Here is an 18,862-nt window from a genome sequence, read left to right on the forward strand (position 1 = left end):
TATAAAAATTTACCAGGTATTACTAGTAATAAACATAGAAAGCTTTTTAAAAAATAACTTCAAAGGCTTTTTATTTTTTTATTTATTTTTTATCTTTTTTTTCAGCTTTAATTCAGTTTATTGGTACATTTTAGGGATACAGTACAGTTACATTCATTGTTGGGATCTTGTACCTCTACATGACAAGTCTTGATTCTCGTTTTTTCCCCTTACCTCTGCCCTCCCTTCACCCCCTCCTCCCCTCCCCATCTACAAACACTTTATTTTCATCTTTTCATTCTCTCACATTTTTTTCTTTTCCCTTTTTACTCTTCCCCTACCCATCCCACCTTCTTTCTGAAAAGTAAAATCTAGTCACTATATACCAGATACATATTCAGTTACGAAATTAATGTTTCTATATTTAACACATTTAGAAAATATAGATTATCCTTGCAAGCATTTTCATGAAACTATTGAATGAAAATGATCACATCACCTGTGTTCTTTACAATGAACTGCAGTCAGTAACACTTAGTTCATAGAAAGATTGATCTCTAGTCCAACAATAAAAATTCCCATGCATGTAAAGTACTTTTCACACTGAAGAGATGCTTTGTGACCATTTTCTTTTTAATTTTTCTCTGGGAGAGACTTTCTGGTGGTTAGCACTCAAATGATAGCAAATGCTAAGATTTTATGTATAATACAATTTAGAAAGCAATAATTTTGTTTAAATCTCACAGTCAAGTAACTACTTACATGGAATTTAGGAAAAGCTCTCCTGAGGACTTGACAAATGGTACTTAAGATCCTGTCATTATTTTCTATGTGGTGTAAATTTTTCTTGATCAAATTGTTTGAAAAAATTATTTCCTTTAGAAGTCCTTCAAAGGATATTAATTCAATTCAAAAAAAGGAATCATTGATTAAATCCAACAGAATTGCATCAATTCAATTGCTCCTTATTGAATGATTACTCGCTATTACTTTACAAATATCACTGTGAGGATTAAAAAGATTTGCCATAGAATCAGAAGGTCAAAAATCAGTGGAAAGAAGACTAAAAATATTCCTTAAATTTAATTTTTAAATGCAGCTTTCCAAAAATCAAATATGTATTTTAGAGCAATCTTGACATCTTCAGAATTGCATAAATGAATTTAAATTTGTCAATGGTCTACTTTAATGAAAAAAATCACAACTGTCTTTAATTATTGTAAGTCATCTCTATGATGGTTCTAAGTTGCTCATTTTAGATATCAGAAATCAGAAATTATGGCAATTTAGTAAAATCAACTATCTAGAGGAGGATAATAAAGTATACACTTCAAATAAACAAAGTGTTTCTGTTCAAAATAGTCTATTTCTGTATATCGTATTTTTTCTAAAAATTCATAATATACCTTCTCACACAGAATAGAGCAATCATAGGAAATACAAGCCCAGTCACTACAGTCAATCTATATACTAACTATGCATGGATACATGAAATCAAAGCAACTTGACATTATAAAAGTAATCACTGGGGCAGTACTTGAGATTCATTATTTACCTCAACTTTCATTCCCCTCTTCCTCCTTAATAAACAGAACATTGACTTTTTTAAACAAGGACATTGTTTCCTAGAATCAAAGATCAAAGACTATGGGCAATGAATGAATATCTGATCAAGTTCAAAAGTAATACTGGATTTCAGGAAAATCTACTTAAAGAAAATGAACTCGTATTTGGGGTCCCATCTTTTGAAAAAAATTTTTGCCTTTTCTACTCCTCCTAGCCTGCACTGTATTTATAATGGTTAGAGCACCATAAGCCTTCATGAATCCTGAGGTATGAAAGGCATGCACTAGGACAGAAGAGAAAAGTTAAGAACTTGAGTTCTTGATGACACCACTTGAATTACATACAACCACTTCAATCTACAATTAGACTACTTTTACATGAGATAGAATTTATGTTTCTTTTAAGATAGCAATTTTTCCCATTACATTTTCTGTTTGTTTGTTTGTTTGTTTGTCTTTGGTTTCAGGGATCAAACTCAGGTCCTTGTGCTTACAAGACAGGCAGTGGAACCACAGAGCTAAATGCCCAGCCCTTCCCCATTATGAGTAGCTAAAGTGATTTTAATGAATTAGTCACTTTTACAAAATAATCAAAAGCAATAAATGAATGAATTTTCAAACTAGTATATCATTGTTATAAATTAATGTGTTTAAATAGACAATTTTAATTTTCTTTTATGGTATTAACAACATCAGTTTTCTTAAAATACTAATACATCTTGTACGAAAATCAACACTATGGACAATTTATTTTAATAATGTTTTCTTATGGGGAAAACATCTTTGAGAATTGAATTCCTAAGGAAAATCTCTTCTGTTACCCTAAAAACACAATAAATGATACAATGAAAAACACTGTATTTAAATTTTCTAAAATAGTTTAGAAAAAAATAGACATTTATTAATACTTACTTTCCTATTACATACTACACTCTTTTGTTCAATTCTTATAGTACATATTTTAGGTATTTGGTGTTACTCTCATGTTTTAAAGGAGAGCCCTAGAGATATTAAGTAATTTTTCATTGTCTTTAAATAATAATTGCAACTTCAAATCCCAAACTCTCTTCATAATATCCTTCTATAGAACATGAACTGACGTGGTAACAGGAAGAACACTTTCTAGTGGACATTATTTTGCTATTCCTATCTCCAAGATTCTGTTTTTAAAAAATCAATGGATTCTATGTAAGAATAATTGCTGTATAAAAATTACATAAAACCTCCTGGAAAGGGTCAGGAAATTTTTTGAAAGCCAAAAGCTCTGCACAACCTAACCTACTTCAAACTCATATATGGAAAGAGAAAGCAAGAGCACAGTAGGATGGAAGAGAGGGCCAAACCTGCAATATCTACTGGATCCTACATAAGAAGGACCCTATTCTGTTACCTAATTTTTTCTCCAAACTATATTATATATATTGGAGCTCTGAAAGCTTTCTTCTTCCTAACCTAGAAATAAAAAAATATGATCATAAGATTTTGTGTAAAAATAGTACAAGGATCTCTCCATTCCTCTTCTCCATTTGATCACTTTTTCTCTCCTCTATCCTAGCATTAAAATGAAAAAAGCCAAGTGCCAACACTAATTGTGTTTTCAAAGTGGCTGATATATTAAGCTACAGAGTCAGGAAAAACAAAATAAAGTCATTATGATAAAAAAAAAGCCATAGCCTACAAATGTATTGTTGTTTTAGAGCTTAGAAGTGCCTCTATTATCAACTATATGTGTGCTTGCAGGTATATTTTATGCCAAAGATAGAATACAAAGTTTGACACAAAGAAAAATGGTATTTGGTGTATTTTTAAGTCAAACTGAAACAATGTTTAGGAAAACAAAGATAAGTCTATTAAAAACTATGTTCTGGAATATTATTATTTTTTGTAATTGATAACAGAAAAATTAACTTTTTAAAAGTATCATAGAACCTAATGATTATTGTAATAAAAATGTATTTTAATGTTTAAGTACTTACCACCTCCTCCTCCAAGAAGACTGGCATTAGCTGTTTAAAAGAAAAAACAACACATTAAATAATATATACAAAACAGAATATGCCAGAGTAGTTCAAGAAAAAAGTACTTATGATCATTTGTCACAAAATATACATACACAAAATATGTGCTTTCATATAAAGAAAACCTTTATTACTATTTTATGGTAAATATGGAAACAAAGTCTTTGTAAATAGGGAAGGGTGAAGAGGGTGAAGGGAGGGCAGGAGTATGGAGAAAAAATAAGAACCAAGACCTGTCATGTAAAGGTACAAAACCCCAATGATGAATGCAACTATACTGTTTGCTTTAAATGTACCAATAAACTTAATGGGAAAAAATTACTATTTAATGGCATGAAATTATGAAATTAAAATATTCCATATAAAATTAAAATATTCCAGTTTTTCACTTTTTTCTCTTCAAATGGCTATTTTTGTAATGTACTTCCTTCTAATAAAATAAAAATTAAATATATATTGAGGTCCTTTTATTCTTCATCTATATCTAAATTAATCTTCTAAATATTCTATTTTATCAGAGATATAAAATGTTATTTAGGCAATTTCAGTGATTTTAAAGGACATTGCAACAAGGAAGTATAATGATAATTTAAATTAAACACTATCAAACAAAACTATCTCAAGCCATTATAGCAGTAAGGAATAATTCAAATAAAAGCAGATTTGGTAAAAGAAATAAACTTTAAATAATTCTAAGTTCCTACTTATTTCCATATTATTTCAGCCTACATATTTATAGAAGCCAAATAAGTATGAGAAAATCTCATTTGAATTTTATTCAAGAGGTCCAGTTTTCTGAAAGTTCCACTGTAGGTTTTTGCTAAAGTGTTAAATAATCCTATGACTATGCTTATCTAAATATAATAACCAGAAAACAGAATATATTCTGCACTGAGCTTTAGCGCATACATTCTTGTGTATCAGGTACTATTTTATTCCATTAAAAACAGAATGATCCCACAGCAGTGTTAAGGAAGTAGGTGGTACATGTGTTGTCCTATTTTTATGGATGTAACAGAGTTAACAAGATATTAAATAAATCATTTAGGAAACAGGAATGAAGGTCTTTTACTTGAGTTTTTCTGTACTTTCCACAGACTAGGCACTACTATAATTCATGAGGCGTAAATAACAGTGTTAATGATTCAATGAGTAAATAATAGGTAATTTGAAGAATAAATGCCTGTATTCACAGTTCCATGAGGTTAAATATGTGATGGCACCTGGTGTGGTGGCACAAACCTGTAATCCCAAGACTCAGAAGGCTAAGGCAGGACAAACTGCCCCAGGTTCAAGGACATTCTGGGCTCTATAGTGGGTTCAAGCCCAGCCTGAACTATACAGAGAGACCCTATCTCAAAAAACAAAAACAAAACAAAAACACCCAAAATACGTGATGGCTTGATGATTATTACAACACTGAAAGCACTTCATAAAAAACCTGAAGAACAAATGCCTTTGAATGCTGAGTGTTTTCAGTATGTCAGAACTGATCTTCAAGTATAGTATTATCTAATTGGCACTCCTGCCCTCCCTTCAATGTTTTTGTCACAAACATACACAGAGCAGCAATGTCACTAATCAATTAGAAACAATACTTACTTCTGATCTTGCAAAGTCACCTACCACCACCCTATCACTGAGGTCTCCATATTGTTCTGAGTACATCATGTAATGGTGTGTAACAGTTATGTAAATCCCAGCCAGGACTTAACATACTTCCCTGAGTCAAGTTTCATAACCATTAAAGTGGTAATTTATTGAAGGCAAATGAGAATAGATATTCAGAATTCTAATTTGTCTCATACCCCAAAGGTATGAGAAGGAAATTTTCACAATTGGTCTGTGACTCTACACTAATCCAAATATTTTCTAAAATTATAGCTACATTAATTTATAAAACCACATGGCATTTTGTACCCCTGCTAATTTTTTATTTTCATATTTAACTGAGAACTGCTTCCCTAACTATGGGTCTTCCAGATCCCTAAAGGCTCCATCTGTACTTCCATTTTCACATAGTCAATCATTAAAAAAAAAACTGTATTCCCACTAATATAAAACAAGAATAAATAGTAGCTCTTCACTTAAATCATTATGCCCAGGAGCACAATAGCACAATACAGTCGATTTTCACCCTGTGTTTTGCTCTATAAAAGTGGTAGTACCTGTTTCAGGGTACACCCCAACAATCATCTGTTTAACCAGGCATTTGTCCAATATACTTGGGAGGAAGAGGGAGTTCATGTAGGAACTAGAATTCCAGTCCTGGCCCACCATCAATCAAGTCAGTTTATGTCAAATATGTCTTCATGTCTTGATAAGCATATCTGGGGTTTTTTCTTTTCCTTTTTTTTTTTCCTGGTACTGGGGATATTACTTGGGTCCTTGCACTTGTGAGGAAGGCAGTGGAAACACTAAGCTAAATCCCCAGCTCCACATATCTGTTTTTAACATCACATCAGATCTATTTTATAGAATTTTGGCATTTGAATAGTATACAAGCACTTATTAAATAATTTGATGTGTATTACCATTCCTTGAATAATTTTTTCATTTTAAACTACTTTATCATACTCAAAGCAGTTCCAATAACTAGAATCCTAATAATATTTTTTTCAAATAATAAATCAAACTTAAATTTATTTTATCCATTTCTGTTCTCTGAATTTTTAAAACAATTAAATTTATCAGCAAAAATGTCAAGGTAGCTGGGCATGGTGACACATGCCTGTAATCCCAGTACATGGGAGGCTGAGGCAGGAGGATCACTGTGAGTTCGAGACCAGCCTGGGCTACATAGTGAGTTCCAGATCTGTCTCAACTACATAGTGAGACCCTGTCTCAGAAAACCAAAAAGAAAAAAAAAAAAGTCAAGGTAATTTTCTTCAGCATAAGTGATAAAAATAGGCAAATAAAATTAAACTTCTAATATCATTTTGTATCCACATAGCACACCAACACCTGATAATTCAAGATTTATTAGTCAGATAGAGTAATATTTCTTTCATTTTAAGAAAGTGTCTAAAATTGAGCATCTAATTTCTACTTTGATTATTTCTAATAAATTGAGATATACCTCAATTAGACATGAAGTTCTTTGAAGACAAGGTCTGAGATTAATAATTTGGTCTGCATCTAGTAAATTCTTAATACATATTTTTTTTGTTTTCTGGTCCTGGAGATTAAATCCAGAGAGCACTGGGATGAGTCCCTACCACTTTATTTTATTGATTTATTTTGAGATTGGGTTTTGCTATATTCCTGAGGCTGACCTCAAACTTGAAATACTCTGCCTCAGCCTCACAAGTAGCTGAAAATACAGGGATACACCATCTTCCAAGGCAATGCTTATTTCTAACAGTGAGTAATTGGCAAGTTTAATTCACTTCTAAATGAGATAATGTCATAATATTATTAGCAATGGCATGACAAAGCTATAATGTATCAGACACAACTACATTCTAGTCTGTGTATAAAATAATCTATTATTTTCTACTATATGCATGATCTAATCTTTCTATTATATGTATAATTTTTCTGTTATTTTATACACAGTATTCTTTCTTATACTGAGCTAATAGCCATGTTATTTTAATTCTACTGCAATTGCTAAATAGCTTGGTAATGCAGGCAAGTCCCCTTTAACTATCTTATTTATCTTCATTCATCAGAAAATGCAAAAACAATCAGGAATGAAAACAGGTTTCAAACTATTCTGATTCCTTAGTCAAGAAACTGTACCTTTAATTTCAAAAAGATTCTGAGGAAAAAGAGGGGCTCCTTGTTTTTTACTTTTATTAGTGTATGTTTGCAGTATATAATAATTACACTCATTATAGGGAATTTGTACATGCACATAACATATTTTAATTCCCTTACTTTCCCCCCTCCCTCCACATCCCTTTATTTTTCCAACATCACAGTCATTTATTCATCTTATAAAACCTTATAGAATTAATTCTCATATACATAGACTCAAAATCAGACTAATAGGCCAAATAACTATAAAACATGTAAGACAATTATACTAGGTCAAGGTATACTTTAAATAAATTGTCCAAAATGGATTACAGTATCAATTTTTTTTGCTTTCTCTTGTTTTCCATTATCATATATATAATTATATATAATATACATTAATATAGAGTATATATTATAATTTACAATATATTATAATACATAATATATTGATATTATTTTATATTTATAATATAACATATAATGATATTACAGTTAAATATATATAATATATTTAATTTTATTGGTATATGTTAGGTATACACTATAATGACTTTTTTAATATAAGAGAAACCATGCATGTTTAAATTGGTACATCTGAATTACTTAATATTATTAATCTTAAGGTACATCCATTTTTCTATAAATGACTTTAGTTTATCCTCTTTATGGTAGAGTAATTGTCCATTGTATATAAATACCACATTTTTAATCCATTCATCTGTTGAAGGACATATATGGTATTTCTAAGATTTAGCTAATATGAACTGTACTGCTGTAAATATGCTATACATACATCATTGTGGTATGATGTCTTTAACTCTTTAGGGAAGACATCTAGAAAGGGAATAGCTGAATCAAATGAAATTTTTACTTAGGAGGTTTTCTTTTTGAGGAATCACTATAATGATTTCCATAGTAGTTTTATCAGTTTGCAGTCCCACTAACAATAGAGAAGGGTTCTTTTCTTGCTACATACACCCTCACCAGCATTTGTTTTTGGTTGATTGCTTTATGATATCCATTCTTTGTGGAGTGAGATGGAATCTTGGTGTTATTTTAATTTGCATTTCTCAAATTCTCAAATCTTGAACATTTTTTCATGTATTTATTTGTCATTTGTATTTCTTCATTTGAGAAATGTCTATTTATTTCGGATGCCCCACCTATTTTTTTTTTTTGGGTGCCCCCCCTTTTTTTTTTTTTTTTTTTGGTACTGGGGATTGAAAAGATGCCCATTTTTTAATCTAGTCTTTAAATTTTGGGAGGATCTAATTCTTCTGAGCTCTTTATATATTCTAGATATTAGTCCTTCGAGGAGTACCTGGCAAAAATTTTTCCCATTCTGTAGGTTGTCTCTTCACTCTGTCAGTGATTTCCTTTGAAAAATACTTGCTTGATTTAAAAAACTGCTATGACCAATTAATAATCTTGGTTATGGTAAGAGTTATCTAGGGAATATAATAATGGGAGCATACATACTCATATTCAGATCTCTGGATCATATAACTTTTCTCAGAATTGACAAGTTTTTGATGCCATGAAATTCTATTCAATAATCTTTTTCTATCTTATTTGTTATTATATATTTGTGATACAGAGTGGTCACATTCATCATAGGGAATTTGTACCTGCATGATAGATTTTAATTCTTCATTTTTTCCCATTCCCCTCCCTCCTTTCAACCCTTCCTCCTCTCCCCATTTACAAAAGGTTTGTTTCCACTTTTTTCCTGCCAGTCTTTGTTTTTTAATCTCTTTTCCCTTCTTTCCCTTCCCTGCCCAGTCCCTTGTTTACCTTCACATTTGAAAATATTCTTCCTACTTTTCAATATCTATCCTAAATTCTGCCCACTGTTTACCCTTACAGTTTCTCAAATAAGAGAAACAATGCAATATCTACGCTTATGTGTCTTATTTATTTCACTTAAAATTATGGTCTCAACATGTATCCATTTACAAAATGACTGAAGTAATTTTCTTTATGGCAGAGTAGTACTTCATTATATATAAAAATCACATTTTCTTTATTCATCCATCCATTGAGTGGCATATGGGCTGTCTCCAAGATTTGTTTATTATATATACATTGTGCTACTATAAACAGGGTATGCATATATCACTGCAGTGTGATGCTTTTAACTCTTTAGGGAAGATGCCTAGAAGGGGAATAGCTGGATCAAATGGATTTTCTACTTTTAGTTTTGGGGGGACTCTTCATGCTGATTGCCATAGTGGTTGTATCAGTTTACATTAACACTATCAGTGAAGAAGGGTGCCTTTTTCCTCACAGTCCCAGGAACATTTGTCATTGGGTGATTTCTTGATGACAGCTATTCTTTCTGGAGATGGAATCTCAAAATTGTTATAATTTGCATCTCTCAGGTGACCAGTGATGTTGAATATTTTTTCATATATTTATTTGCTATTTGATCTTCTTCATCTGAGCACTGTCTATTCTATTCATTAATATTTTTAAAACAAAATTGTTAACCTAAGATTGCCAGCGTTTTTCAATAATACTAGAAGCTATTATAGTTTATGATTCTAAAATAATCTGGCCTGTTACATAATCCAGAGCTGGGAGAGGTATGTTGACTATGAGCCAAACTGAAGTAGAATAAAATGATTTTTATTCTATTTGCTTAGCAATTCCTATTATTTCCACAGGAATTATTTGTTTTCTCATTTCATTTTCACCTCAGTGGAGACTATTTTGTCAAACAAGCAACAGTGTGGGAGACTAGTCTTTAAACATTGATTAAAGCCACTTTTTTGCAAGGCTTTTGTTTGCCTTTCATCATTATAAAGGAAATTAAACTTGTTTTCATCCTTCAGATTCCTGTCCACCTAGCTCTGTTTATTTATTATGCCTTCTCATTACAATAGAACACATGGGATATCAAAATTATTGTTCACAACTTTTCCAGGAACTCTATTTAAAATACAAATTTCATTCACAACACATTAACCAAAAAGATACAAAAGCTGAAGTATCACTCTTCAGAATTGCACATATTGCATTTACCAATCTTTGAAACTCAAAGTAGGAAGTACTAAAAACTGTAAGATCAAAATCTTTAGCACACGCTTGACTCTAAAACCACTTTATATAGAGAACAACCAACTCAACTGGCAGCTGTGGAAATATAATCTGCACAGACAAAACAGTCATCAGTTTTTGGCAACAGCCCTTTATTCATGCTTTACTAGATTTACACCTTCTAAACAAAATCAACTGAATGCCAGGAGTTTGGGGCAATAATATAATTTTCTGCTTTGAAGCTGACAAAGAGAAGAAATTAAGAATAGGCTTAACTGAATCACATATAGAAGCCAAGCATAAACACATGATTAATACTTTACATTTCATGCTTACTACAGAATTCAAAGGAACCATTGATTATTTCAGGGTCTGTGTGGATTGCACAAGCTGTAGCTCACTACGAAGACAAAAATAGAAAACAATGACCCCTACTGTTGATAAATGGGTGATAAGGCATCAAGAATTGGAAAACTTACTTGAGATTATTAACAACAATAACAACAAAACAATTAAAACAGTGTTATTCTGGTTGAAGCACATGAGAGTCACTCCAGTTGCCTCTGTTTTGGCAGCCTTAACTCATTAGTTAATTCTGGGTGCTCAGTGACTTCTAGGAATACCATATCTGGCTCAATCCCAACATTTAAAAAATGGAAAATTAAAGAGTATGAAAGATATTAAAGTAATTAGTCTAGTGCTGGACCTAAGAGAAGAATGCATCACAAAAAGGGCCAAGTTGGATGTTTACTGATAGCATTTTCATAACTTATAAACGTGCGTGTACAGTATATGCACATGCATGTGCATGTATGTATCACACCTAGAAATCACCTCTGAAGATGATTACATAATACAACCTGCCTGGAGTTTATTCACTGCCTCTCTACTGACAAAAATCTAAGTTAACTATTAAAGAGTAAACTCAAATATTAGAAAGAGCTCCTAAAGTTCCATAATACGATACAGCTAATGCAAAATCAGAGAAAATAGCATGTGTTTCTGAATGTCAGTACCATCCTTCTTGACCGTATATTCTGGATCAATTGTAATTTTGATACTGTTAATACTGGCTCAGTTACAAAAATAGGATTAGTTGAGTAACTTAACCTGGGACTTTCCAAAGAGTGAATAAGCATATCTAAAAAGGGCAGAAAATGAGTTCAAATGTATACTACCTTTGTTTTTGTAATGATACAAGAAACTTGAGCAAAAGCTTTAACTTATCTTTGACAAAAAATAAAAAAAAGTTTTGAATACAAACCAAGTTTCAATTTGAAAAATGGAAAATTTGCTTATTTTAGGAAATATGGTATACTTTTAGCTTGATTACTATATAAGCCTGAACATGCACTCTTATATTCAGACTTCTTGGGGAGGCAGGCTAATTTGTTTCAATAAAACCAGACAGTACCTTTTTTAAAAACTGTTTTATATAGTTCACTTGTTTCATCTGTCTTATAATACTACAGAATCTTCAATTCTCTCAACAGTGAATAACAAGTGATACTTTTAGATTACACTGTAATTTAAACAAGCCAAAAGAATAATTTCTCAGTCATAGTAAATAGATGAGAAAATACAGATACAAAGATCCTCTAAGAAAAAGGATTTGCGGCTAGTAGAAACATGGAACAGTGCCTCATGAGAACAATTATTAAGTTGTAAAATCCATGACAGTAAAGGTCATATTTATTGGCATCCACAGTGCCATACATGATTCTTGGAATAGAGAAGGTACTGAATAAATATTTTTTAAATATATAAGGGAATAAATGGCAGACAAGGTAATGAGAGAAGGGAAGGGAAAGACATATCTCTGAGACAGATGAGAGGGCTATAATTATGACTCCTTCACAATTTTGTACTTGTGTGAGGCTATGCTGGGACAGAGCAAGGCAGATGTAGGTCCAAACCCAGCTTTTATCCATTTTAGAGAACTGCAGTGATGCACTACTACACTCTGGGTTGTCTTCTTCTATGCTCTCATCAGACTCTGGGGTAGAAACAAGTACTAATGGACAGTGGAGAATGAGGAAAAATCATTATCAGAATTTTTTTAAAGTTCTATCTTTGGGTCTAGGTCAATTAAAAATAATTCACCAGGTGTGGTGGTGCATGCCTGTAATCCCAGCAATCAGGAGGCTGAGGTAGGAAGATCATTGTGAGTTCAAGACAAGCCTGGGCTACATAGTAAATTCCAGGTCAGTCTCAACTACATAGAGAGACCCTGTCTCAAAAAAACCAAAAAAATAAAATAAAATTTTATAAGACAAAACATGTTAATGTTTTGTATATTATATCTATATTTCCCTTCTAATGGGCCATTCTGATTATTTAGTTCAAAATTAATATTAGCTATTGAATGTCAGAGAGCATCTGTTTACTTCTAAAGACTTACTCTCTATTTTCTGCCATTCTTTGCCCAACACTATTGACCTGTGCAGTTGACATCAGTAAGCCCTTCCTTTCTCTGGTTTTCATTGGATTGGAAAAGGCCAAGCACCAAATAATAAGAGAAATTAGAATCAGTTCAAGACTTTTATTTCCTGATTCACTGCCTGTAGGCATACCTTGAGTGAACTATGCCCCTTGAACAAAGGCCAACACTTTAGTTTAAATTTGTTTACACCATGACTTTCTCTGTTTGGATTTTGATGTTTTCTCCTTCTCCTTATCTCTTGGCATTCTGAGTAGTTATAGCTGTGCTTTGGCAGCCACTGGATCCTGAACATCTCTTAGAGGCTCTCCCAACCTACAAATCATTCCAACCATTGTACTAAGTGAATTATTTTAATCTGATTGTTCCATCTGTTTCCTGTTTGCACCTTGCTTGAACATATAGGGTGAAATAGAAATATACATTGAAAGTTTAAATTAAAAATATATTATAGTAAGAGACACATTGCCATTAATCCCCCTAAATTATTCCCCTTCACTTTGAAAGACACTATTCCCCTTGTTCTTGCCACTTTCTGAAGTATTTCTGGAAGTTCTCTTCCATTAGTGTCTTTCTGAGGTGTGATCAACAATGTGATGAACATTGCTGACTGTTGCCATCCGATGGAAAGGCAGGCTAGTAAAAACAGTATAGTATGTCCTCATCCCCATTTTACTAGACCTAATAGTATGAGATTTCTGACTTTTTCCCAAAATCAAAATGACCAGGAAAGGTAAATGCTTTGAGTCTATTCAGGAGATCTGGGTAGCTATCACAGTTTACCTAAAGAAATTCACAAAAGAGGACTTTTAGAACTGCTTCAGAAAGTAGCAAGAACGATAAGATAAGTGAGGTGGAGTATTTTGAGGGAGATTAATGGCAATGTGTCTCACTGTAATATATATTTTTTAATGTAAACATTCACCACAAATTTTTTATCATTCTTCCTACATGGTTTACACAGCCTGTCACTACTGGTAGCTAGTTTGAGTCATAGTCCTTCTCAGGCTCACTGGATCATTATGGGAAAGTCTCCTTCTCCTGTGATTCAATTGGGGAAATAATCAATATAGGAGATCACTACATTTATTAAGAGTATAAAATATATTAGCATGTTAAAATATATATAAATATAATATGTGAAACAAGTATATTTTTTCATATAAAATACGTGAAAGAGTATATTAAACAATTCAACTCCTCTATCATTCCTTTCTGTATTTTTCTCCATGTTTATATAAATATATACACAGAATTGAGGCTTCTGGGGTATATTACAAAAACAACATTGCTCTGCAACATAATAATCTTATGTGTCAATATATCACAGCTCTAACTAGTAAAATAACATGTAATGCTCATAACATTCCAAAGTTTGAGTGAAACCATTCCATTATGGAAAGCCACTAAGACAAGATTATAGTAAAAATTTGAGTATGTATATTTACATGCTAAAGCTTTTATTCTATAGAATAAATTACCCAAAATATTTGTGAGTAGCAGAACACATATATTTTTCAACTTTAAGAGTCTGTTATTAATATATGTATATAAAACTATATAAGTTAAAAATCAATGAAAATTAGCCAAAACATACCATGCATAAATATACCGTAGGAAGCACCTAAAATATCAGTATTATTTTATGTCTGCCAATAAGAAATCTGATTCAAAATGTTTTGGCTTGTGAATAAGGATTCAATTCATTTCACTGCCTCTGGTTTAAATGTAAACACATCAATGAAAATTTTCAATTATACTTCAAGTGATATTCAGTCTGATTTTCTGCTTGAAGTTAACATGTTCTATTTTGAAAATAATAATACCATTTTAACTAAAGATGACCCTCTATGGCCACTTTTTCATGTTTACTGGATATAAACCCTGAGAGGTCTTAAACTTCAAAATAAATTGCAAACCTGACTAGAAAATACTAGGGCAAGAAAGTTCCTGTAATTTCTAATTAAATTCACTGAAAATTTAAATATAATTGAGAAGGTTAAGAAGGCTCAGAAGAAACTGAGTTATTAGAAATATGTGGAAGATTTATCAAAAAAATACATTTGTGAGAATATTTCAGCTCAATTAGGATTTTAAGGCTAAATGTTTTGTTTCCATAATAATTCTAGCTTTTTTGTTTCTATTCACTTAAAAATTAACCATTAAATACCTTCAAGTGTGCCAAACACTCTACTAGGTACCCACTGCAATTGAAGGCAGAAGAAAGATGGAAGGCAAAGCTTAAAAGTACTCTCCAGACAAATATTCACATTTACATTATACTCTGAATTCTAATCATAACAAAAATAGGTAACATTTTTTTTGAGATTTTATTAGATGTCAGGAGTATTACTAACTCATGTTAGTCCCCACAAGAAGCCAGTAAGTTAGGTACTGTTCCTCTTTCTAATTTTATTGATGAAAAAATTGTGACACAGAGAGTTTTAATAACGTGTTCAAGATAAAAGGTTGGAGGTAGTATTTGAAGCCATGTAATGTTACACTCATGTTTTCCCTCTTAAGGATCTCTCATAAGAGGAGAAAAATTCCTCTACACCACAACAAATGGCAGAGTAAGGATTAGAATGGAAGACATATAATTCATGTTTCTGTCTTTTTTATGTGTTTTAATCACTGTAGATGAAGATATTTTCTAAAAATGTTAATTATACTCTAAATTAAAGAATATTCAAAAGAATAATGTTTCCATTTCTACTACGAATTTAACATTATATTAAAGCTATATTTTTCCAATTTGTTAAAGACTTATTTTACATCTAAAATGGACTGGTTTGTGGATAAGTTGGCCTAACTCCTCACCCTGCTCATTTACCCTTTGGTAATACTTGGCTCATCAAGCAGTTCTGATCTAACTATTTACACTAAACTAGGCTTATGATGTGGCCAATTTATGAAAAATTTTAAATGGCTCTTATGTGATTTATTTCTATCAAAAACTCATGTACTGAATCATTTTTATGGCTTGTGGTTAGATGTCCCCCAAAGCCTCAAACAGATGAGGTGGGACTTTCTTTTACAGAGGTAGTTGAATCTGGAATCAGGGATACTGGGGTTAAAGGTGTGATTACTAAACCTCTACATGTGAGTGATTAGTTTGGCACTAATCTCAGTAACCTGGATGGGATAAAAGAGGCAGAAAAATGTGGCAAAGCACTCTTTTGTTGCTTTTGCTGTCTTCTGCCACCAAGAACTGAAGTTCCCCTGTTACCTTTACTGCCTTGTGCGTGCCATGTTGTTTCTGATCTGCCATGACTGTTTGTCCTCCCTGCCTTGGAGTCAGCCTATTTTAGACTGAAACTTCTATGAACTGTAAACCAAATAAACCCCTTTCCTTTTAACTTTGGGTGTCTGTTATTTTGTCTCAGCAATGAGAAAAAAGAAACTAATACAATCATCAAGCTAGTGGACAAGCTGACACATCCTTTTGTAAGCTCATCAAGGTTGAAAATATGCCCATTATCATAACTAAAAAGGGAATACACAAATAGATTATGATGATAATTTTCTAAGCATCTATTATTTATCAGGCAGTATTTAAGAGTTGACCCGTATGGTACTTAATATCCACGAAATGATCTTGTAAAATAGGAATTTTATTCTTCCTATAAAAAAATGAGGAATATGAAGTTACAGGAGGGTAACTTGCTTTCTCACAGCTATGAGCTAGTGAGTAATAAATCCAATATTTAAATTCATTCATCCACAACCAAACCAATATTCTTTCTAGGATGCCAGATTAGCTTTTAAGGAATTACCTCATTTGTCCCAAATTATTTCAAAGCAGATAGATTCAGAATGTCTCTTATGAACAGTTTTCAAAAACATGCCACTGGCAAAGACAGCATTATTAATATTTTAATTTAATTAAAGAGACCAGAACAGACAGCATTTACGTGTATCATTCAATTTTAAATTATGCAAATTAAGTATTATAGTTATACTTTCCTATGCTACTTACTATTATTATAAATAACAATTTAAATTTCCTAGAATCTGAAAACATCTATAAAACTCCTTTGAAAAATTAAAATTAAAATTCTACACTAGAAAAAAGTGACATTTTAAGATGTGAAAATTATCATTATGGTTTTAGATAATGAAAACAATTATATATGCATTGCTATCAATTAGGCCATATATTAGTTATTAGTGCTTATAATTGAATGAAATTTAAATTTACCAAAATAATAATACCAGTATATTAAAGTTAAGTTCACACCAAATGAACACAGACTGGTTAAAATAACACTTTAATTTTTAAATTAAAAAATTTAATTGGTACATAAAAACATAAATGTTGTACATATAAGTGGGAGTAACATGGGGTTTTGATACGTTTCACTGAAATGTTTAAATCACGTTAAACATTTATTTATTCATACCTTTATAGTAAAAACATTCAATATCCTTTCCAGCATTTTGAAATTTAAAGTATATAATTATTGTATGCTTATAGTGAAAAACATGCAAAGAATGTACACACTAAATAAATATATTCTAATTTTTCTATCATTAACACTCCTCATTCTATAATTTAGGGCTATCAACTAATGAATATTTTTTATAACATGATAATAAAGGCAAAATAGTGATGTGATTTTTTTTCCTTTAAAAATTACATAAATCTAATAATTCCATTTCAAATGCCTTCTATTAATAAATACCTTCTATTAACATACAATGAAATGTTACATTGTTCAAAGATAAGATAAATACATTATTATGTTTATATAAACTATAAGTATAAAATAATCATCTCTGAAATGTGGAAAATACAACTTTATTAAGTTTAACTTTATTAATATTAATACTTTCAAAAAGACTTTTTCCTGTACAGAAAATAAATTATAATTGGTATCTTTTGAATATCAAAAAATAGCAATTACTTTTGTTATTACAGTTCCATCAGGCCAGCTGTGTATTCTATAATAGAGATTAAATTTATGTGGGGCGTTGAAAAACACTAATATTAATCTCAAACAAAAGTATTATCATTGGTGAGAAGCTGATTACTTACTGAGGGTTTGTAAAAATTATTATTTAATAAATCTCACAGGAAAACCAAATAGTACTTATAAAAATAGTTGCATTTCTAATGTCATTCTGAGGCATTCAAATATTAGAAATAAAATGGAAGCAGCAACAGTTGATAAGAAAATGTGTATGTTATACTCCAGATTCAATGGATTTTATTACTACCAGAGAAATTATTTAATATTACTCCTTTATTTTATCAGTAGTTAGTTATATAAATTTTGAGCAGGTCATCTAAATGTCTATGGCTCAATTTTTATCACTATTCAATAATATAAATTATCATTTAATTATTTAACAATCATTTGTGAAGTAGCCACTGTGTATAGTTAGGATAAATATTGGGCATAAATAGGTTTTAAAAAAGACATTAAATCAGGCTATTATGATAAATAAATGTATAATTATAAATTGTTAATTTTAGAGCATAAGTACATTTAATACTTAAATATCAGACTATTATGTTTAAGACGTAGTAAGAAAAAAAGTTTTACAAGTTGATAGTACTTTATGATGTGAGATTTTGAAAATGGCCCCTCAGAATGGACGAGATGGCACAGCTTCCTTTTATTTAGTTCTCTAACCTTACTAAATACAGCTGTAAACCCTAGAAACAATGCAAGAGGTACGTATAGGAGAAATTTGAAAGGTGCCTTGAGAAACATGAACTGATAAGAATAGCTCTGTTACTTCCCAGGACTGGAGAACAACAGAGTCGTAGGTTATTTTACAACCTCCCACCCAAAGGAAGAAGGTGGCCCAGGACTTTTTTCCTGCAACAGAAGGCAGCCACACTGGGCTCATTCATCCTCGGGATGGAACAGAAACCCCACAAACATCACGTAAGCCAGCAGAACTGGCAAGAAGACCTATTGGTACCCCACCCCACCCCAGGAGAAGCCAATAAATCTGCAAGGAAGTGATCTCCTGCTTTATAGAACCTGAGATTTTTCTCATCCACTTGAAGACACCAGACAGCACATAGTCTCAACAAGCTTCCTGCCAGGAAGACCTGTGGGCCT

General features: G+C 31.6%; 1 protein-coding gene across 1 annotated transcript in view; it reads right to left on the reverse strand.

Moving 5' to 3' along the window:
• The window catches only part of Macrod2 (mono-ADP ribosylhydrolase 2), a 1,911,462-nt gene that overhangs the window by 1,465,354 nt on the left and 427,246 nt on the right, over window positions 1-18,862 (reverse strand). Inside the window, exon 4 of the mRNA XM_033761012.1 lies at window positions 3,521-3,550. Coding sequence (XP_033616903.1) covers window positions 3,521-3,550 — 30 coding nt within the window. The remainder of the gene's footprint in view (window positions 1-3,520; window positions 3,551-18,862) is intronic.

Source organism: Fukomys damarensis, unplaced genomic scaffold (genome assembly GCF_012274545.1).
Source record: "Fukomys damarensis isolate Sample0158 unplaced genomic scaffold, DMR_v1.0_HiC HiC_scaffold_7, whole genome shotgun sequence".
Classification (NCBI taxonomy): domain Eukaryota; kingdom Metazoa; phylum Chordata; class Mammalia; order Rodentia; family Bathyergidae; genus Fukomys; species Fukomys damarensis.